Raw genomic sequence first — 22148 nt, forward strand, 5'->3', positions numbered from 1 at the left:
AACGTTTCATTGCAAAAAAAAGAGGGAGAAATAGTCTGAACAGAGATTTTTAGCATTGTATAGCTTTAGAGGTTAAGTTATTTCCAGAATAATATTATTCTCTGAGACAGCAAAACAGAAACTGTGATGAGCCTAGAACTGTAGCATTCACAGCACAAAGTGTTAAGGACAAGGAGGGTCTCTCCTGGAGCAGAAACACAGTTCTCAGCTAAATTTAAACCAACCCACTCCATTGTTTAGAAAGGTGTACCTGCCTCCCCTTGCCTCCACCAGAAGGAAGCAATCTGCGGTGGGCATTCACAGTTTACCTACTTATCAAGATACGCTGAGGACAAATGATGGTCATTCCTATACCAGGCTAGCCAACCTTCCAAGCATCGCTTCCTCTTACAAGCTACACCAAGGCCTCTCCAGCTTTCCATGAAGTTTAGCTCATGGCTTGACAAATTCTCCTGGGGCACCCTCATAGCTATCAGCTTTCCCTGAGGGGTACGAGCAAGAGCTTCCCACACTTCTGCTAATTCTTCTCCTATGCTTCAGGCAGGCATTCTGCCATTCAGACCCAAGCTAAAAACCAAGGTTCACTGCTCCCCTGGAGCAATTTCCCAGCACAGTCCCTGCAGTTTCAGTGCTAGCTTGCTGTAACTGTGAAAGAAAACCAGGAAACAGAATATTAATCTCAGCACTGCATTGGTCTGCCCAAATTGCAGCCTTTTCAATTGCACCTTCAGCACTCATTTCGTGCTTGCTTCAGCCTGCACCTGGAGACTGAAGATGAAAAGGCACCTGAAAAACATAGACTGTTCTCTCTCAGAGCAGCCTGCCTGCTAGCAACTGCCTTGAATGCAATGGCTGAGCCACTGCTTATTCTGTCTCTGCATTGCAGACATAAAAGTCAAAGGCTCAGGTTTATTTCTGACTACAGCCACCCTGAGACCTTCCATCAAGACTCTCTGCATAGCTGGCATCATTCACGTACCCAATTTTGTCTCAGTTATCAACTCACTCCTTTCTCAAAGGAAATTCTTCTCCCCAGTCACATTTCAGTGACGAGTTCTGATTACCTCTTATCAGTGGAGAAGGCCCTTGTTCTCTCTAGGATGTTGAAAGTGGAAATTTTTTCTGCTATTTTTCCCTGTCCCAGTGGTTACTGAATTGTTCCTTCATGAATTTGCCCTTCTGCTGTCTCCAAACTTCACAACTCTATGCTGTGATCCCCAAACCTACAGAGGGTTAGGAACAGCACCCATTGACTCACATCAGTGATGTAAGCTCTCTGTTGGTATGAGCCTGCTGCACAGCAATCCCTGCCTGTCTGACTTGTTACTTATGGTCCACTCTTCCTTTTGACTCATTACAAATTTTTGATACGGTCCTTTGCTTCACTCAGTCGGCTGAGTAAGGCTGTTTGCTCTGCCAGCTCACAGGAACAGTATCCTTCAGACCTAAAAGGAAACTTAGAACTGGAATTTGCTGTTCCGAGTTTTATTTGCCTCCTCTGTTTTGCAACTGTGCAGTCCAGAGGCACAAGCTGCAGCCAGCTGTGTACCTGGGTGTCTCGCCTGTCACACGGAGCCATACCAGAGCTGCTCCAAGGTATGACTCCAGGAGCTCTGCACGACGTGATGGGTGCTGCCTGTGGCAGCAGCTGTGCCCTGGGAGGGCACCCCTACGCTGGGACTTGTCTCCATGGATATCCTGGACTCTTCTGTCCCTGCAGCCCTCCCCTGCCCCCTGCGCTGTGCCAGAATGATGCCCTTCAAACACCCAGTTATGCCGGCCCCATGCTAAGGGCAGGGTGGGTCCTGACAGCACAATGAGGTCCCATGTGCAGGGCAGTATTGCAGCCACTACGTGAGACTGCCCAGTCCTGCGCAAGTTAACCGCTAGGTCCCTTAATGGTTTTTCTTGCTCTGTTTCTAAACCAAAACTGAAACCACTGCCTTGTAAGGGTTTGGGCTAGTTGGGTTTAAGGACAGGTGAAGTAACCAGTCTGCCAGGTACCTCCATGTGGAAGGGGTTTGGGCTCTAACTGAACACATAACAGGGCAGTGAGGCCCAGCGCCTGGTGGGTGAGGCAGCTTATCCTCTCTAGAAATAAGGCATTAGCAGATGAAACTCCTCCGTACGCAGGTGGGCAGGAGGTGGAGGGCGCTGCCCCACACATGCCCTGTGAGCGTAGGCTGGTGGACCATCTGCACCGCATGGCACAAACTGGTCAGTAAAATTCAATCCATTCTGTTCAAAGGGAGAGGAGACAGGAGGAAAATGACAACAGGCAACTATGGCAATGCGGGAAAAGTTCCTACAAAAAAAAGTTCCACAGTGTGGGCCTCTAGTACACTTCTCTCTCACTTGCTCACTCATTTACTCTTTTCATTATAATATTTGTTCATTTCCTCATAGATCACTTCAACTCTGCAAAAGCCCTCCCCTCCTTGTCCAGAAAAAGCTCAGCAGCAAGAGGAGTCGCTGTGCCTCTTCCCCACCAGCACTCCTAACTGCACCTACACTGAACCAAATCCACTTGCACAAGCACCCGAATGCTCAACAGGGGTGTTTGCTGCTTTGATCACTGGGTCCTTCCTAAGAAGACCAGTCTCTCCCGTGCTCCCATCCTGCAACACAAGAGAGGGGACACAGCCCAGCCCATCTGAGCTGAGGGCTCTGTCTCACTGCATACCGAAACCAGGTGAAGAAAGAATCCTCCTTGGGCAAGTCCATACCTGTTTTCGTGGCAGTCAAGATACGGGAGTGGCCACAGCAAGAAAAGGAACAAGGTCTCACACCCAGCCTGTGCTTGTTCTCCTCATTACAAAAAGCCCTCTTGTCCAAAGGTGACCCAGCGATACAAAGTGTGCTGGGCACACACTGCTGCCTACCAACGCACTGAAATCAGGCCGTGAAGCTTTCCCAAGTCTTCTTGAGGGAAGAGAAATGACCATCTTTCACAAGAGCTAATTCACTTTTGTTAGGAACTCCATGTTCATTTGCAACGAGATCCATGACAGAGGCACCAAGATGTGGCTGTAATACAGAAAAATAAGTCTCAACAGTAGCAAATCAGAAAGAAAAGGATGAGACCATTCTCTCAAATTCATCTGCTTAAACCTGTTCACTTTCCATTGTGTCAACTGAGATTTGTTCTGATTGTTTCAAGTTACACTCTAAGAAACATCACAGCCCTTCCCTTTCAATTACACTGGAGAAATCAAAGGTCACACTCTTCCATCTCTTCAGTATGTGATTCAACATGTTAGGCTGTTTCCTTTCTACCAGTTAACACTCCTGCAACTCAGAAACGTCTGGACGCCTTCCCACCCCCTCACCAAGATGTACACAAATTGTGTAATAGTGCACAAATACAGGTGTCTTGTGGTTTGCAGAGCACCTTTCCTCTGGTGTTGTCTGTGTGATGTTTGGTAACCCAAACTTTACTAAGGTTGGTAATGCCTACCCTTGACCTAAATACAGGGTTTAGTTTACCTGGTCTTTGACTGCAGTATGCATTTCCAAATCCTGTCAGAAAATACTCAAATTCATAGCCAAATACATGTCGGTTTTTAAACACAGCCGCAGGCAGCGCTAACAGACTGGCAACTCCAGCTGTCAGGGATACAAGATCAGGAAGGCAGCCAAGCATACACCTATCTTTAAGCCCAAATTTAAATCGTATTGACTTAAGCTCTGTCTGGAACTTGTCTGCAGGGTTTCCTATCAGGTCCTTCATTACCCAGGTGGACGTGAGCCAAGATAAGCCTCTCGAAGTCGATTCTAGGCAGGAAAGGACATTCCAGTAACTCAGCCTGACCTCCTGAAAAGCCATTCAAAGCGTTTCACCCGGGGCTTCTCCCGCCGGGCTTGCGACGGGTTCCCTCAGCCCGGCTCGGCCCGGCCCGAGGCCTGTGTGTCCCGGGACAACCCCCCCGGGCTTGAAGGAACCGCTTCGCTCATCGGCTCCCTCGATTCAGAGCAGCCAGTACAGGTGAGGGGCTCCCCGGCTGCCTCTTCCCACCCTGGCCCTCTCCCCCCTCCGGCGCCCGGGGTGCCCCGAGGGAAGGGCCGCCGCCGGTAACGGAAGCGGTACCGGCGCGCGCACCCCGCGGCGCTGCCCCCTTCGCGCCAGGGAAAGCGCTGACGCCGCAGCGGGTCCCTCCCCGAGAGCAGGGCAGGGCAGGGCAGGGCAGGGCAGGGCAGGGCAGGGCAGGGCAGGGCAGCCCCCCTCGGGCCGGCGCCCCCACGGCCGCGCCTCCAGCCACCAGCTCTGGGCCCGCCCCGCGGCGCGGCCCTCGGCGAACCCCGCGCGCCGCCGCCTCACACCCTGCCCCGCCAGCCAGCTCCGGCGCCCGCCCATTGGCTGCTGCCTCAGCCACCGCCCTGCTCTTCCCTCCTGTCATTGGACGGACACCGATGTTCGCTCGTGCTCCTCCCTCCACCTCGCGCTGTGATTGGCTAGCTCATCTCCTTCTCTTCGTTCCCGGTTTCATCTCTGCCAAGTGATTGGACAACTTTCACGTTCTGACTCCACCTCCCTCCGAACTTTCGGCTTTGCGATTGGGCAGACTCCTTCCTTCGCCTCGCTCCCCTCCCACCTGATTGGCATGCGGGGCTCTCATTGGGCCCCATCGCTGGCCTTCGCCGATAGCGTCGTACGCGCGCTGATGTGTCGTTGCGGAGTCCCTCCCCGTGTGTGACGTTTCTGCCGGCGATTGGGGGAAGCGGCGGCTCGCGCTTCCGGTGCGGCGCGGCGCGACCGGGCGGGGGCGGCGGAGCGGGCGCGGCGCAGCGCAGCGGAGCCGGCGGGATGGAGGGACCCGAGCGGGCTGCGGCGGCGCCGGGTGCCCAGCTCCGCGCCAACGGCTGCAGCGGCGTGGCCCACGGCGAGCTCCGCAACGGCTACGTGCGCGGCCTGCCCGCGCCCGACACCCAGGTGTGCGCTGGGCGCCCTCCGCCGCCCGGGCGGGGCCGGCGCCGGGCCGGGGGGTGGCCAGTGATGGCCCGTCTCGGGGTCTTCGGTGGCGGGTGGGGCTGGCGGGGCTGCGAGAGGGCTGTCCTCGGCGATCTCCTGCAGGCGAGCGGTTCTGCGGGGCGCTGCCGGCCCCTCCGTGCGAGCCGCCGGTGCCCCCCGGGTGGGCTGGGGAGCCGGGGGAGCCTGCGGCCGCCCCCCACGCCGCGGCGGCAGGCGGGCTCCGGGAAGCCACCGAGGTGTGGCTGTTGGGGAGTTCGGCAAAACTCCGCCGGCCGGCGGGGTTCGGGTTTGTGCCCGCCGGCCCTCGCCTGGCGAGGGGGGAAGAGTGCCCCGGTCCGGGGCCTGCCTCGGAGGGCCGCGCCTGGCGGGCGTCTGTTCGCCAGGCTGGTGACGCCACGGGGCACAGCGGGCCCTCGAGTCATTGCCGTCGGTACCGCGAGGCTTTCGTGAGCAGCAGCGCTTTAAACTTAAACTTCGCTTTAACGTAATGGGTCTGTGCGTCAGAAGGAAAGACTTCAGCGCTGGTCTTCACCGCTGTTTTATTGTTACAGGTGTGATGCACAGGGCCACAGGTACAAGTAGCCTCGCGTAGGGACTTTCCTCTACGGAAGAGTTAAAGGTTGATGCAGCACTTCCCGTCTAGCTGTTTTAACGCCCTGTGATGCGAGCCTGTATTTGTGCTTTCAGACTTCCAGTTGTTTCTCTGCGAAACACTAAACTTTTGTGGTACAGTGTAAGGTACTTAATGTTTCCCTTTGAAGGCAGTCCCAGCAGTATGGAAAGCTGCTTGAGAAGTGGTGCAGGATAAAACAAAACTTTTATTTTTTTCCTGAGTTAACTTTAACCAAGGATACTTACTGTGTTTCTGTCCATGGATGGATACTCATAGTCTTGCCCTGTCACCTGGGAAGTGATAGCACAGTATTGGGAATGAACAAATGGAGGAAGAGGGTACAATACTTTTGGTTGTCACCGGTGTCAGCTTTTACTGGTTTGGGGAGCTGTGGCACTGGTGATCTTGCCTTGCAAACACCAAGCACTGCCGACTATAAAACTATAGGTGTACATTTTTGCACTAAGACCAAGCATGGTGGTGGTTCTTCTGTGAGCGGTTTTTTCCCCTCTCTGTGCTTTTTAAAGAAGAAGCTCTGATTACAACTATGTTCTGCTTCAGAAGAACAGAAAAGTCGGGTAAGGAGGGTTTTTCCTCAAGGATTTTGTTCAGCTGCGTATCTGGAAAACACAGGAGATGCAGCATGTGAATGGAAAAACCCTCAGTGTCAAACTGAGGAAGCTTAAAAACCTTGCTGTTTTATGAGGCGTTCTATTCAGTTAGTAGCCTACGTGTGATACTGTGTTCAAATATGCCTTGGAAGCCTCAGGCATTTGAGACAACAGTTTCTAAAGCGGGGTGGGGGGATGGCTTGCTGGAGGAGTGGTCATGAGAAATCTTAGCAAAAAGTCAAAGTGTAGCATCATTGTCAGAGGATGTAAGAAGAGTATAAGGAAGTTTTATATCTTTCTGGCAGCTGCTTGCTGGTCAAACAGAGATTTATAATGAGGAGTTTTGCATTCTTTTCTCTGTAATTTTATGTGGGCCAGATTGCTAACTTTCAAAATGAGGGTTTAAGTGTTAGAACCTGACTGGAAGGAGTGACCGTTTAGGGGTACTAGCCGTGTACAGCTTTCTCCAGTAGCATCAGTGATGGAAGTTCAGAGCCGCGAAAGGTATGGTCACTGATGTATCACAGATTTGGCTACCTGATTGTCCTTTTGGCTTTTGACTTTTGGTTGTTGGGCCTTTACACAGGAGAAGGGAAGCATGTTTTAATGCTTACCATGTGTTGAATATATTTGTCTCTGTATGTATATTTCTATACTATGTACGTACCACATGGAACACTTGAGAATCTGCAAGTGACAGAGATCTATGGAATGCAAAGTAATCAAGTACCAGAAAGGAGGCAGTTTACACGAGAGTGCAATTCCTACTTAGTAGAAAAACCAGAAAAGTAAGGATGAGATAAAAAAGGTGCTTTTGCAAGAAAGCCTATGACAGGGTCCTTGAGAGAAGTAAAAGGCAAGAAGGGATAGATAAAATTAATATATTGATGAGAAGAAGAGTGGGAAGGAAAGCCTTTGGTATAAAGAAGTGCATTGCTGGCAACTTGCCTGGAAAAACCTAGAGCTTGTGAGAGGAGAGCTTAGAGACAGGGTAGTACAGCACCATGCCCTCCTGTAGGGCGTGGTAGTGCAGGAAAGCCTTACCCATTTTTAATGATGTGAAAAAAGGAGTCTGCCCCTACCTAGGATATTTCTGCTGTGGTTACCTGAGTAAGTTTTGGGGTTGGTTTGGTTGGTTTTGTTGTGGGGTTTTTTTTCTTTTTTCCCCTAAAAAAAAAAAAGTTTAGATTCAATGGTATTATGACACAGATTTCAGGCTTTCCTTACAAGTCCCTTCACAGAGAGAGACTGGTACTTAACATAGTGTGGGCTCTTTACTGTTATTCCAGCATAAGCAGAAAAGGGTGAAATTGTTCACCTTAATTTTTAAATAGGTTGCATTACTTTGTCTCCTGCTGGGATCTGAACTGCTAATCCTTCCCCTTGGTAAGAGGAGAGAGGAACTTGCTGCCTGCTAAGACTGTGCAGTAACTGACTGTGGCTGCCTTGGAGATTAGTGAAATGTCATCAGTTTCAGCATATTAAAAAAAAACCCAAAACATTCAGTTGAAATACTAAGACAAATAACAGCTCTTTCTTTGGCTTTCCTGGGAAGTCCCGTGTTTAAATTACTTTGATTCTACTAACAGTTAATCTGTTTAGAGATTCAAATTCAATGCATGCGACAGTCTCTTTATAAGCACCTTGATTAAAAGAGACTGAAAAAATATCTAGCAATTGAAAATTGTGGGATATCAGAGAAAAGTAACTTAACTTATTTCTCACTGTGTGCTGTTAAGGGAGTGCATGGTTAGGAAGAACAGTAATCTACAGAAGGGTTCAAAACTGATTTAGATGCTTCAGTGTAATACTGCACTACGTAAGATGAAAGCCTGACATCTCGAAGGCTATGGTCATGATGTGAGGACAGGAACACAGCCAGGAGAAAGAAAGCAAGTCTAAATAAAAGAATAGTGAAGTTACCTCTTCAGGTTGTGCATGATTCTGCTTTTTATGTCCTTCTGATCTATTGGAGAGGGTATTAAGTGAGTGCAGTAGAAAAATGGTGTTTGGGAGCTATCAAGACACTTGTGGGAATAATAAACAGTGCAGGGAAAATTGCTTTTTCTTTGTGCGATGCAGTTTGAAACTGGAATGTATTTCTCCATTGCAGTGTTTTGCTTTGAAGCAAGTGGCTAATGGTTTTCTAATACTGCATCTGAAGAAAATTTTCTTGCTTAAAATAGGGAGATTGGGACATACTTAATGGGACGAGATGGCCTTTTTTTCCATAATAACTTACTAGAATCTACCTACTACTGTGATCAGATTTTTAGTAATGTATTTTTTTGGACTCTTTTATTGAGCTTCTCACCTTAGAATGGTTCCGTTATGCTGATGTTGAAGAAGAAATAATCTCAAACTAAAAAAATTAATTAGAATGTAGGTTTTAGATATCTAATTTCTAAATTTCTGTTGTGTGTGGTATCTCCAAGTCAGTTAGATAGGAGCTGGAATGATACAACCAAGTTTTAATTGCCCTGATGTTTCTAGAAGGTCTTCAAATGCCATACTCCAGCAATCTCCGGATAGCTTATTGCATACCTCCTTTTGTAAACAAGGTCTCGTACTACTTCCTCAGGAAGACGAGGAGTAGTTTGGTTGAAGAGAGTGGGAGGACTGTGGGATATGCATTCCTTTAAAACTATCAAAAGTCCTGAGTTCTTACAGCTATTAAAATGGGCAGCACAGATATTTTTTTTTTTTTTTTTCTAAAAGCTTTGGTGTGTACATGCTTAAAAACAGCTTCTGTGGTCCTGTGATTTGTGTTCGTTTTTTTTTAGAGAGACCAGTCATACTGCTTTTAGGCTTATCTCGTGAGATGCTTCAGGATGCAGGGGAATGATGGCTTCATCTTGATTTTATAGATATCTTTTCTGGAATTCAGGTTAGTGTAACTTCTCTGGGAGAAGACAGTACAAAGAGGAGTGCAAGAAATACTCCAAGTTTTTCTTGTTACAGTGAGTTAGTGGTGTCAGCGATGTGACTAAGGCCTTGTTTCGGATGAAGGTTACAATAACATAAAGATGTTAAATAGTTGCCTTATCCACTGGTATAAAAAGGAATTTGAGTACAGAATTGTGGTTTTTTTCACATCTGTGTGCAAATTTAAAATGCAAGTATTTCTGATTAAAAAAAAAAAAAAAAATCCTAAATAACTAAATCTCATTAACTTATTCACGAAGAAGTGATTGTTCCCACTTACCCAGCATTTGTGAGACTGCATCTTGAGTACTGTGTCCAGTTTTGAGCTCCCCAGAAAGATGCTGACATAGTCATGTGAATCTGTGAATCCAGCGGAGGGCCTCCAAGAAGCAGAAGAGGCTGGAGCACGTGAGGTACGAGGAGAGGCTGAGAGCTGGGTTTGCTCAGCCTTAGGAGAAGGCTCAACTAGCTGGCTGGAGGATATAGAGAAAAAGGAGCTAGACTCTTGGAAGTGTGTCACAATAGGATGAGAGGCAACTGATGTAATGTGGAAGAATGGGAAATTTTGATTACATATAAGGAAAATGATTTTTCCATTGGAGTGGTAAAATACTGGAAAAGTTGCTCAGAGAGGTTGTGGAACCTCCATCCTTGGAGGTGTTTAAGATGGGATTGGACATGCCCTTAGCAACCTGCTGTAATTAGACCTGCTTTGAGCTGGGGGTTGGACATGATAACCACTGGAGGTCCCTTCCATCTTTGGTTATTTCATGGTTACAGAGATAAACTCATGGATTGCAGGAGAGTTTGCCCAGGTTTAGATATTAGTGTTTAATCCTTGAACCCTTGTAAAAATGTGTCCCTTGGGGCTTGTAGCGTGTACTCTGAGGCTTGCCTCAGACCTTAGGAAAGAAATTACTTTCTGCCTCTTGCTTGGCTTTTTTAATTGACTGCATTTATTGTGTCAGTAATGTAAAACTGAAGTGAGGAGAAAATCGTCTGACCTAGAAAAGAGTGTGATCTCCTTCAGATCTTTTAATTGATAAGACTTTATTTCTGAAAAAGCATACCTGTGCGTGAGGATACTTTTCTAATACCAAATTCAGTTATAAAAGACTATAAGGCTTTGTGGAAGGAATAGCTACACAACATTTTTATGTGGCTAAATGAATATTTGAGGCTATCATATTAAATTAGTAGATGTAGTGCCAGTGTTGTACTTGTTGAGTATTTGTGTATCTGTACTAGTATGAAAACAAACGCCTATGGTAGCCGTTGATGTGACTGGCTCCTCTTAGGTTTGGGTATATATCCAAACTGAAGTCAGTTTGGATGAAATGTTAAAATCTTCCAGTTATATTGGGACTGCCATTTCAAATTTAGCTTGTGATAAGCACTAAATGGTATAATAAATTGTTACAAATGTATGCAAGTTCATTTTTTGTTATTGTAACTACTTGAGTGATATGTCGTGTTGTATTTTCCTGTCTTAATTGTACAGCAGAAACGTTGTTTTCCTGAATGTCATGCTTTCAATTTGTTGGGGAAAAAAAAGCTTTATCTTAATTATCTGTTGACTTCAGTTTCTCTAGGAGGAACATAAAACATTGGCCCAGCTTCAACAAGGCTTCCAATTTTTTTTGCCTTCATTAAGAAATCACTCCTAGAAAAACAACGATTTTTGACTGAGAAGTATAGTCTTGAAGATTACTTACAGTTGAGAAAGCAGGAGCTAAAATGTTGAAGTAATGGGGCTTAAGGTCTGTAAAAATAAATGAGAGCGAATTCTAGAGTACGTTAGGAATGTTTTCAGAGGTGCCAGAGAGCCTAGAGATTGATTGACTTGTTAGTGAACCACTACAGACTTGCCCTGTCTGGAAATCTTTATTGTAAAACACATTTAGAAATTAAGTGTGCAGTTAAGGAATTTTCTGTCAAAATGTTGTACACCCAAAATCTACTGAACATACTAGATAAAGTAATATATTAGGTTTAAGGTAATTTAAGGTAAACTGTTAGAAAAAATTCTCAGTGGGATTCAAGTTGTGCGACATATGTAGCCAGTAAAAAACCCTCAAACTTAATTGCATCATTCAATTGCTAAAAGGAAAAGAACCCTAACAACACTTAACAACATGAAGTTTGTGTAGATGTGGCGACTGCATCTTAACAAAGGAATGCCAAATTTGTTGGGAGTAACTGGTTGCAAATCAAAATATTTTGTAATATCTGCCAATGAGAACAAATATTTAACTTAACTTAAAGTCTCTTTTGTAAAACAAGTTTCCCTCCTGTGATTTTTTTTTTTTTTTAAGTTTAAAGTGTGATTCAAATCAATTAATTCTCATTTTGGTAGTAAATATTTGGTCTTTCTATTTATGCAACAATCTGAGATCTGAAGTCTAAAAACCAAAGCAGTGCAAGGAAAAGAGCTGGAGGTGACAGTAAAATTGCCACAGAATACCCTAACAGCTTAGAACAGAGTTCTTGCTTACTGCTGTAGTTTCTGTAGTGCTGATTCCCTTGATCCTTTATTTTAAATGTGACTGCATTTGAGACTGGAGGCACATCCTAGAGCAGAGGTGCATCCTCTATCTTTCCATTTTATTCCTTATAGTTGGCAGGAATCTTTGACAAAAAAGCAAGCAGCTCATAGAAGCAGTCTTCCGCATTATGAAAGAAGCTGCAAAGCTGCTAGTAAAGTTTCTGCAGTATGTGTGGTGTGTGGCAGTGAGAAGCTTCTGAATTCTAAGAATTTAGCCAAGTTGTGTTCCAGCTTAAATAATCCTTTTAAGGTGTTTACATAAAGGCTGCCAGGTTCATCTGGCTTTGTTCTTCCTGGCAGCATGAAGTGAAACAACCTCTTTAATACACAGTGTTAAGGTTTTCCTGGGGTAGCAGCATAACCAGTTATTGTGTAGTTCTCTTACTGTGTGCTGTGCCTGTTGCACTTGTAGCATATTCGCTCTCTAAAGTATATACCTGCCATGCATGCTATGTACCCAGATTCCTGTGATAAACACCGTGTGTTGTCTACAGTAGTGTCTACAAATGTTCCTCTCTTTAAGCATGGCTTTGTCTTCTTGCAAAACTTCTCTATAGCTTTTGCAAGTTAAGCGTGGTACTCTTCAGCTGAGGGTGTTTGGCTTCTTGTGTGCTCTGTTGCATCTACTGTTTTCTACCTTGCTGACTTTGTTTAGGCTGAGTTCTTACCCATGTTGTCTGCTGACAACAGGTATAGTCAATATACTGAAAACCCTTTTTCTATTGGTTTTGAGAAAGACGTTTTTAATGAAAAGACAGTCAGGCTCAGAATTATGCGTCTCGTACGCGACTTGTTTTGGGTGCTGGCAGTGAAAGCATAATTAACACTAAAATCTGTATCTATTTGCTAGTTTCATTTCTTCGTCTTTGTAAATCCATGACAGTGAGGTATGATGGTCTTTCTCTGAAGATCTGACTGTCCAAATTTAGAAAATGAAAAATGGTGAAGGATAGTAGTAAAAGCAAGTTTACTGCTGACTGCTGTTTATGAATTGCAGTTTTTTAGTTACTCTGATAAAGGAGTTATCTTCACATGTAGTAGGATAGTGGAGGTTGTAATCAATAAAACATGCAATTGGATACATTCTAGTGTGAATTTATGCTCAGTGGGGTGGCTTAAATGAGAACTACTTTTGTGTAGATTACACTATTCTGTCCCTAATGCCAGATGACCTGTAGTCATGCTGAGGAACTGCAAAAAGGGTATTATGTGAGATGTTTTCCATATATGTCACTAAAGAATCTGAGTAACTCAGGATAGGCAGAAATATCTTTTCTGTCTGTGGAGCTGGAGTCTCATTCTGATGGTATGTGACCTTAAGGCACTGCAAGATCTGATGCTATCTGGAGGCCAACATGATCTTTAAAGGATAACTTTGTGGTGTAGTTAGGTAAGAATATCAGCTTGGGTATGCTTGTGCTGCATGTGCATACATCCACAATCCCATCCTCTGCCTGTACTAGACATGCTATCGTGCTGCTTATAATGCTTCTAATTTGCAAGATGAACTAAATCCGAAGTCCATTTTGTAACGTAACATCTTGTGAATTGGAACTATTTGTTACCAGGTTGGGAGATGATTATAATCAGGCTCCCTGATGTGTTCTGCTTAGACCAATCAGTCCTTTCTAGCTGTAGCTGTATGATGATGCTGCACAGTAACTGTTAACAGTACTGTTTTATGTGATTTGTTTCCCCAAGAGCTTGGCCCAACACAGGCATTACCTGTGGCTGATTCGGAATGCCATCTCTTTGCTGCCCTCTGTAACCAGCTGGGTGCTGCTCTCTGATTTTTCTCCTGCAGTTGAGTTTCTTAATGCGATCGTGCTCTTCTGTGTACATGTGGCCTGGGCAGTACAGGAAAGAGAGGTGTAGGTGAGCATACACCTGCTTTTCTGAACCACACGCTTAGGTGAACCCTGACTTTTCTTTGTAGTTTTCACTTAGATATGCAGTATATTCTAGTTCAAAGGTCATGGCTCACTTTGTTATCATAGGACTTGTTGGAACCATAAAAGTCTTAATCTTGCACACTTTTTTTTTCTTCCCAGAAAAGGAAATGAATCACTAAGCTGTACCCACCTTCTTTCTTGGTCTCTGGAACTGAATTTACTGCTCTTTGGCAGCAGGCTTGGAGCTCGCAGCATGTCAGCCTTCATTTTAAGGCTAATGTGCAGATTCATAAGGCCTTCTTGGAAAAATGAATAGGCTTGTACCGAAAATGTAACTACAAATGTCTCTTCTATAGGCAGTTCTAGACTATTTAGAGTCATCATGTGCTTCATGAAAAGTCTGTGGAATTGCATTCAGAGTATTTCTTTAATGTTTAATTCAGATAGGATAGCATAGAAGCTTCTCAGCTTATGTGGTAGCTAACATGAGAGTGTAAGGATGTATGTATGAAGAACACTGGGAGGTGAAATTGATAGGTGTATGTGTTCGTTCAGTACAGGTATTCCCAAAAGGGCCTTTCTCAGTGAAATGTTTGGTTTGGTCATGTGGAATAACTGGTTAGTTTTAGCATTTGTCACAAGCAGAGGCACCTCAGAAGACCTGGAAAAAAAATGGTATGCCTTTATTCTGATTAAAATTGTGTATAGGTTTGGGTTAGTTGTTTGTTTGGTGTTTTCAATAGCTATTTTTTGGTATTAGGTAACCTCAGATATGTACCCTTAGGATGTAGCCTTTCATTTCTTCCAGATAAACTTCCAGTTACCTGGGAAAGACATTAAAAGCTTTGATGTGATCTCTATTTATTAGATGCTAGGTAATTTGCAAAGTAGTCGCTACCAGTTTTCTGTCTGCTTATCCAGAAATCAGCTACTGTAGACAGCTACAGGTAGAAGGTATGTTATGTGCATGCTCCTGAATAGCTGCTGTTGACAGCCTGATCTATCAGTATGAGGACACAAAATTCAACTTTAATTCATGAAGCTGTGAAACTGTAGTAGTTGGAGCTTTGGCACATGATCTTTCTCAGATCTGGATACAATAAGATTTTATGTTTTCATTAATTGAAGCTATAGTGATACAGTTAAGCAACCTTGAGAGTAAAATCATGAAAGCTTTCTCTTCTCTATTTCCGCTGCAGCGTTGGCTTACCGAGCCTGTTGATGGTTACGGTGCTGCTGGCCCTCCTCTCTCCCTGACAGCTGCTGGTTCTTGTTTGCTGAGATCTATCAGACGAGTTTGTGGAGTGGTGCTGTAAAGACTATTCAGGTCTAATAATCTCCTGCAAAACATCGTATTTCCAACCTGGATCAGTTCAGTGTTGGAAGGACACTGTGCTGAAAATCAGATTAACCTTAGTTGTGCAGGCTAGAGGGTGATGCAGATGGCTCAGAGTGGGAGTGAGTGGGGTAGGGGCAGTTCCCTTGGCTAGACTGTTCCTGAAAAAAACAGTGTATGAACCAATATCCTGTGTTAAAGCTTTAAATTGCCATCGTCTGAGCTGCAGTGTGGTAAGCAGATGTTCCTACACCTGTTCCAAAGCATGGTAATTTTCTAACTTAAGCCACCACTGTATGCAATATGTTTTTAAAACTATTTCAGTATTAAACCTGGCCTCAAAGTGCTGCAAGTTGGTTATCTGCATCTGGGGTAAGAGCTGCTGCTAAAAGACATCTACTGTGTCTTTGCTGTTTTATTTCCACACTTGTGCCAGTTCTAAAGTCCCCGCAGCTATTGTGACCGAATTGAGGATTTGCTCTGGTTAAAACTGTTCTGGATGTCCAAGTTGGCGAAAGGGAAGAGGTGGAAATGAGTATCGGGAGGAAGCTGCTGGTGCAGTTCATACTCAGTGACTGCATAGTTGTGTCCTAAGGGCAGACCCTTGCTTCTGAAAAATTTGCTTTCAAGATATTAATGCCAGGCTTGAAATACAGTCTTGCTCCAGCACCTGAGATGAGCAGGTGTTGCTTTCCAAATAATGCAGTGGCTGGTGAGGCCAGTGTGTATGTGCACCTTTATTGATTCAGCAGCTGTTACAGAGGTTAGGACAACTCTGACTTCCTTTCCCATGTGATAGTATGAGTGTCATGGGTGAATAACTGGTTTTATTCTGTCTGCTGGCCCCCATGCCTCATTAATTATTTGCTATTGTCCTTTTTTGATGTATTTAGGATCAACTTCTTTCCTCAGTGTTGATGTTTCTTTGATTAGAGTATTTTCTAAAATACATTTATTTTTATATCTGGCTGTCAGCTGGAATTTGAGTACAGTCCAGAGAAATGTGAGCAACATCCTTGATACATCCTTGTCTTATTATTATTAATATAGGCATTTATTGAAAGGTATTGCTTGTCTTCTAGCTGCTCCCATGCACATCTGGCAATGTTCTTCATAATATATTTGGATACCAGAGTGTTACAGAATTGTATGCCAATCTTAATCTGTTTAGATGACCTAATAGGTTGTAATTCTCCTAAGGCTAGGAGTACTGGCAAAAACAAATCTGTTCTGCAAGGCGTAAGACTTGTCACCTTTGATGCTACAGATAGGGGATTTATGTCCCTGAGAGTATTCTTTCACATGTAGCTATTCTATTATAGGGTAGATATTCCACAGCTTTTAGGAATACAGATGGCAATTTGCATCTAGTGGCTGGATTTCTATGTTTTGATACATTGACCTTTGAGATCTGATCTTAACTTAATTCTTTGAACAAGTAGTCTAGTTAAAACCATGATGGTTTTCCCCATAGTGTGGAGTGAGCCCTTGCCTTGTAGCTGTGAAGTTTTTCTGTAATAGTCACAAATGTTATGTATTAGAGTAATTGTACTTGAGGTGGACATACACATGTATTATACAACTAGTCAAGCTTTTATCTTCAGGAGATGGTATGTAAGTAGCCAGATGACTTTTAGTTTGGATTTTATGCAGAAAGCCTTGCTTTGTTCTGTGTGCTGACATATATGCGATGTTGAGACTGTGTATACAATGACTTTTTTTGTCTGTTGTGTCATGTCCACCTCATGGATGAGTACAGTGTTTATGTCACCATCTTTAGGCTAACAGCTATGGAGACACATAGATTATGCTTGTTTTGTTACAATAATATAGGCTTCCAAAGTTGAGTCTATGTTGATGTTTTCCAGTTACTTTTTAGTTCTCACAATCTTGAGAATACATTGTTTAGATTGATAAAACTATTCACTTCTATTTTGTTTTTGCCTGTAATGAGCCTGGGAATCCTCACTGTTCTATTATTTGTGCCTACCTAGTTCTTGGTGAAGGGGAAAGGCAGGTTTTTCATTTTGGTTGGTCTGGATGTAAGCAATGCTCTCTAACTTCTCAAGCTAAAGAGCTTTAATGAGATGTTAAACTGCACTAAATTGGTGACTGTGACTTTGGTTCTATCAGCAACTTAGCAACCTCCTATATGGAGACTGACAGTATTTATCAGTAACGGCTGAACCTAGCTGGAAGTGCTTTGAGCTGGGGGGAGGGAGGGGATGCAGAGGTTATATCTGATTAGAGGGCCAGAGACTACTCTGAAATGCCTATCTGTCATTTCTTGAATGAATATCTCACAACTACCTCTCTTGAAATTTTTGCTATAGATAAATCATATTGTGCACAATGGAGGATTATACAAAAGGCCTTTCAATGAAGCTTTTGAAGAAACACCGATGCTGGTTGCTGTGCTGACCTACGTAGGCTATGGTGTTCTCACTCTCTTTGGATATCTGCGAGATTTCATGCGGCAGTGGAAGATTGAGAAGTGTCAAAATGCAACAGAAAGAGAAGAACAAAAGGTAACCACTGGGAGGTAATGGTCAGTGGGAAATGACGTGGCTGAGGCTATAGCTTGGGCATTTCTTTAGGGAGCAGTGTTGTTCAGTTTTCTGCTGTTTTCCTTGTCTTCTGAGTGCCCCAAATACTGTGCTAGTACTATGTTGTTCTTAAATAAAATAATGTTTCCTTTAGTTGAGTTATTTTTGGGCAGAGCAGTTCCCTCGTCTGGTTCACTGCAAAGCTTCATCAACAGTTATATCAACGTGCTAAGAAATGTCTCTGCAGAAACAGGGGTTTGGGGGAGAGAGACTGCATATGCGAGCAGCTAAAGAAATGCTTATCAAAGGGTCTGGTTTGAGTTTAACAGCAGTGGGAGGCTTTCCGATGCTGCTCTGGTGGCTGTGTTTTGATTTGGAAGCACACTGTTAATTCTCTTTAGCCTAAGCAGTTACAAAGAAAAGCTTGTGGGTGAGAACTAGAGCGCAAGCTGGGTGACTTTAACTTCATCCGGAGTCCAGAACACTAGCAGGTTAGTGTTAATCTGAGGTGCTGACTCCTGACTCACTGATAGCAATTAAAAAGAATTAATTCGTCATAAGACCTACTCACAAAAGCTTCTGTTACTAGGTGGAAAGTCTGCCTGCTTCAGCAGTTAGTATGGAATAGATAATCCTGATCTTGAGTAGTTGTAAAATATTTTTACAGTCCTTTATTCGCCACAGGAATTAATTACTGTTAAGAAAGCTGCTATTTAAACTTGCAGTTCTCAAGCTATTTCCTGTTAACTGTTAGTGTGAGCCCTCTTAGTGCAGTGTGAATACCAGTGAGCTTTGCTCCAAAGGTGGAAGGAATTGGTTTACTCTTGCTGATTGAGGTTCTGTTTTTCTCAACTGCTTTGGGGAGCCAGTCTGGTTTACCACATGTTAAGGGAGTTTGTTTTCCAGTTGCTGGTTTCTGGTTCTCTGTGCAGCCACAGAAGCAGTCAGCCAGCAGAAAGTAGCAGGGGTGGGAAGGACATCTCACTAATGCAGACAAATAATCAAGGGTGGGAGGGAAGGGAAAAAAAAAAAGGAAGTCTTCTTTGGAGGCTTTTTTTTTTTTTTTTTGGAGACAGCACTGGAGTAAAATGCATGTCACCTTACCGTAGCTTAGCAAAAATGCAATAAACTAACTGGTGCCTAAAACTACTTCACAGTAGTTTCTTTGTGTGAGCATTGTGAGGTAGAATTAAGCTGATTCGTAGTAAGGCACTTAATTCCAAAATAGAAACATTCTCATGGGAGTTTAATGAGTAATAGCTCTTTCATGTTGATTAAAAGTACAGGAGTTTAAATTTACACTATTTCCAAAACTGACTTCTCGAATCTAGAAGTATAAAAATCTTGGATCCCTTTTAACAGTTACAATATTGGAATAAGGATTGTTGGCTAAATCTCAGCTTGAAACTGAATGTATTCATTGTCGTTTGAGCTACTCTGGTTTATGTCACCTGAGAACATGACAACCTTGTATTTTTCTGTGTATAAACTAGAAATTGATACTGAAGGGAACAGTCAAACAGTTGCAGAAATCTATCATGTCATTAGAATACAGGTTTAAATATTGGTCTGCACTCGTGGCACTTGATTATAAGGGGTAAGTGAAGTGTTGGTGCATTTATTCTATACTGTAGTTATATTTGTTGTATGGTTTCTGTGAAACTCTTGTTCTGTTACAAGTAAGGTGTGAGACTGCTTTTAGTAGTCACTTTCTGTGGAAGCAGTGATGACTCTTACATGAGAGTGTACAAAAGGAGGACCTCGGGCAGTAGGCCTGATTTGGGCATATTTATTGATACTAGGTTCTTGGTAAAGATTGTCATAGGGGATGCTGAAGCACAGAGTTTGTTAGCAAACAAACTGGATTATTCTAGTTCTAAAATAAATTTAGCCTTGAATTTTTTTATAAATTAACTTAGCATTGCATCTTACCCTGAAAGACATTTGCGTAACAAGTATACCTCCCAGACAGCTGAATTACTTGAAACCCTTTGAGTCTGTGTATTGGTCATGGCTTGCAGGGAAGAGAAGCATGTATTCTGGCTTTGTTTTGTACATAGGATGTCTGTGGGTGGAGCTGGTGAGAAGTGCCAATGAATATTGTGTAAGAATGAAAAATAGGAAATCCCGTTTGAAGAAGTTTTAGTGCTGAAGAAATCTCAGCCTGCTGTACTTCCCCAAATCACATTTCTAGTGCTTAGGTTGGAATAGCCGTTTCAGATATTGGACAAATAGAGAAGTGGTCATGTGAGGTCTAGAACGTACAGTACTTACCCTCACGCTTTGCTGCTTTACGCTTTGTTTGCCTGCAAATGAATTGATGAGAGCACATTGCAGCGTATCTAGTGTGGGAGCCAGGTTTTATTTTGATGGGGGGGGGAGGTGCTCAATGACTTGTTTTGAAATAGTTTCTCATGATTTTCAAATATTTTGAATCTCTCAAGCTGCTGGCTGACAGCCCAATCATCTTTTGGCATGGAAATGTAGATACTAGTGCACAGAAAAGGCTCAAAACTTGCGCTTTTTTATTAATGCATGCAAATTGGAGGAGCCCTACAGTAACCTGGGGTAGTCTGACACATTTGTGACCTCTGTGTAGGAGGCAATGCTTTTATTATTTAAGTTCTAAAGAGCCGACTAGATGATGATGATTTTCTTAAGTATCAAGCTTTAGCTTTTTGAAATAGTTCATAACTGCTTAGGTGAAAAGCTCAAAGCAAAGGCAGTGGGAGTAGCTGTGTAGCTGAACAGTCTGTGACAACCTGCTTTGTGAGCAAAACAAAATTATGTAGTGTGAGGAAGTATTTCATAAAGGGCTGAATGAACTTGGCCTGAAAGTCATGGAATTGAAGTATGTGTGTTTCCTGTGGTGTGTTTCTGAAGGTGATCACAGTTAAAAGCATAATGTAAACTTAGGTCTAAAAGGTAGTATTAAAAACAAACGCACAAAAAAGCCACTGTCAGTTCTTGTGTGTTTTGGGGGTCGATTTATTTCAGTAGAGCAAATCCTTCCTTAAATTGTCACTTAAGACTGTAATCTTAGTTTGTGAATCAGAACTAGAAACTGAAAGTAACCAAACTAATTTCAAGAGCAGGTTTTCCAACAGGTTTATATTGGGACTGTCTCTGACAGTGGTAGATTCCTGGGAATATATTAGAGCCTTGCACTGAAGTTAGTGATTCCGGGAAAACCTAATATTCCTTCACTGTTGCAACACAAAAGGGTGTAAGAGGGATGGGCTTTGCTAGTACTGATTTCCAGGAAATAGCCTGATGAGTTTTGGCTTTGTTTAAAATAGATCCAGCTGGGCCTTTCCTGGAAACCAGTGTTGTGTAGCACATCCTCTCTGAAGCATTATCAGTCTGTTTTAAGTATGGGTAAGCAGCAAGATTAACAATTTTCAATTACCCTGGAATCAGTGTATGCATACCCAATTTAATATAACGCCTGGTCATACAATGTAGTTAAGTCGCAAAATGCTTGTAGGATTCTATAGGCAGGATGAAATAACTTTTACCTTTCTTTTGTCTGAATTGCCTGTTGGATTACCTTGTATGTTTTGTGTACAGCAGCAACTGTACAAATGGGGCTGGTAACTCTCACATACCTCTTCATGCTCACTAGCTTGCCCAGTTAGAACATGTTTCTAGCATCTGGGCTTTTCAAACACTTGTTCACAGGAATCCAGCTGTAGAACTGTCTCAGGGGCAGTAAACTGGAATCTTGCTCAGTATTGTCTTAGCATCTTTATAGCTCATCAGAGGCCTCCTGATGGTATGAAGGCTACCCACAGTTATTGCTCCACTTTTTGTTGACTCATGTAGCATTGAGATGGAACTAGTCTTTCTGCTTCATTTTAGAAGCCTGAAATTTGATGCAATTGTCTACTTGATTTCCACTTGGAGTCAGTTTTGTATTATCAGGGAACAAATTATGTGAGTTGCAGATAAGCCTGGCTGGTGCTCATGGCACCATTTGTTAGCTTAACTGCAACACTGTGAAAACTTGGATCTGAAAGCAGCATAATCGCTGCATTTGCATGGCACTGTGCCCCAAGCTAATGGTTACAAAGCTGTTATTATGACCTTCACTTGTTGTAGTATTAATTGACAGTATGATGAAATCTTGGATTCCCAAATCACCTATGCTAAGGTGCTGCACTCCCAAGGGAGAGTTTTACTCTTCCCTTATTTCACTCCTTGAAATTGCTATGCCTTTCAGACTTCTGGGAGAGCACTAGTACTTAGGTTTCTTCATCAGGTATCACCTTACTAATAGAGGATGTGTTTGAGGCTTAAATTGACAGGAACGGAGCTGTTTAGGATTTCTCAGCTCCTTGTTCATATGAGTTCAAGTGGAAGAACATGCTGCTTTTGCTCCTTCCTTTGGAAACAGTATAACCTTTGTGGTTGTTTGACTGCTTACTCTGAAGATTGCTCAAAGAATCAACTACTCCTAGAACATTTTTCCTCCAAAAGAAGCTGTTCCATCTCAGGCTGATATTCTTAGTCTGTTATGGCTAGAAAGAGTGTTGGATCGGAAATAGGATGAGAACTTGATGGAAAAATAACAATAACCTCTGAAGACCATTTAAAGATGTCGGCGATTGCTTCCAGCAGTAGGACACTATCACAGCACAGCTCCGTGGCTGCATGTGCCAAAAATCTGAAATAGTATGGATTGGTAATTTTTGTGTCCCCTCCCTCCCCA

General features: G+C 43.4%; 1 protein-coding gene across 1 annotated transcript in view; it reads left to right on the forward strand.

Moving 5' to 3' along the window:
* The first annotated feature begins 4804 nt into the window (after positions 1-4804).
* Positions 4805-22148, forward strand: part of SPTLC2 (serine palmitoyltransferase long chain base subunit 2) — a 76534-nt gene continuing 59190 nt past the window's right edge. Inside the window, exons 1-2 of the mRNA XM_086462413.1 lie at positions 4805-4930; positions 17225-17419. Coding sequence (XP_086318539.1) covers positions 4805-4930; positions 17225-17419 — 321 coding nt within the window. The remainder of the gene's footprint in view (positions 4931-17224; positions 17420-22148) is intronic.

The sequence above is a fragment of the Leptosomus discolor genome, chromosome 3 (genome assembly GCF_034619465.1).
Source record: "Leptosomus discolor isolate bLepDis1 chromosome 3, bLepDis1.hap2, whole genome shotgun sequence".
Lineage (NCBI taxonomy): Eukaryota > Metazoa > Chordata > Aves > Leptosomiformes > Leptosomidae > Leptosomus > Leptosomus discolor.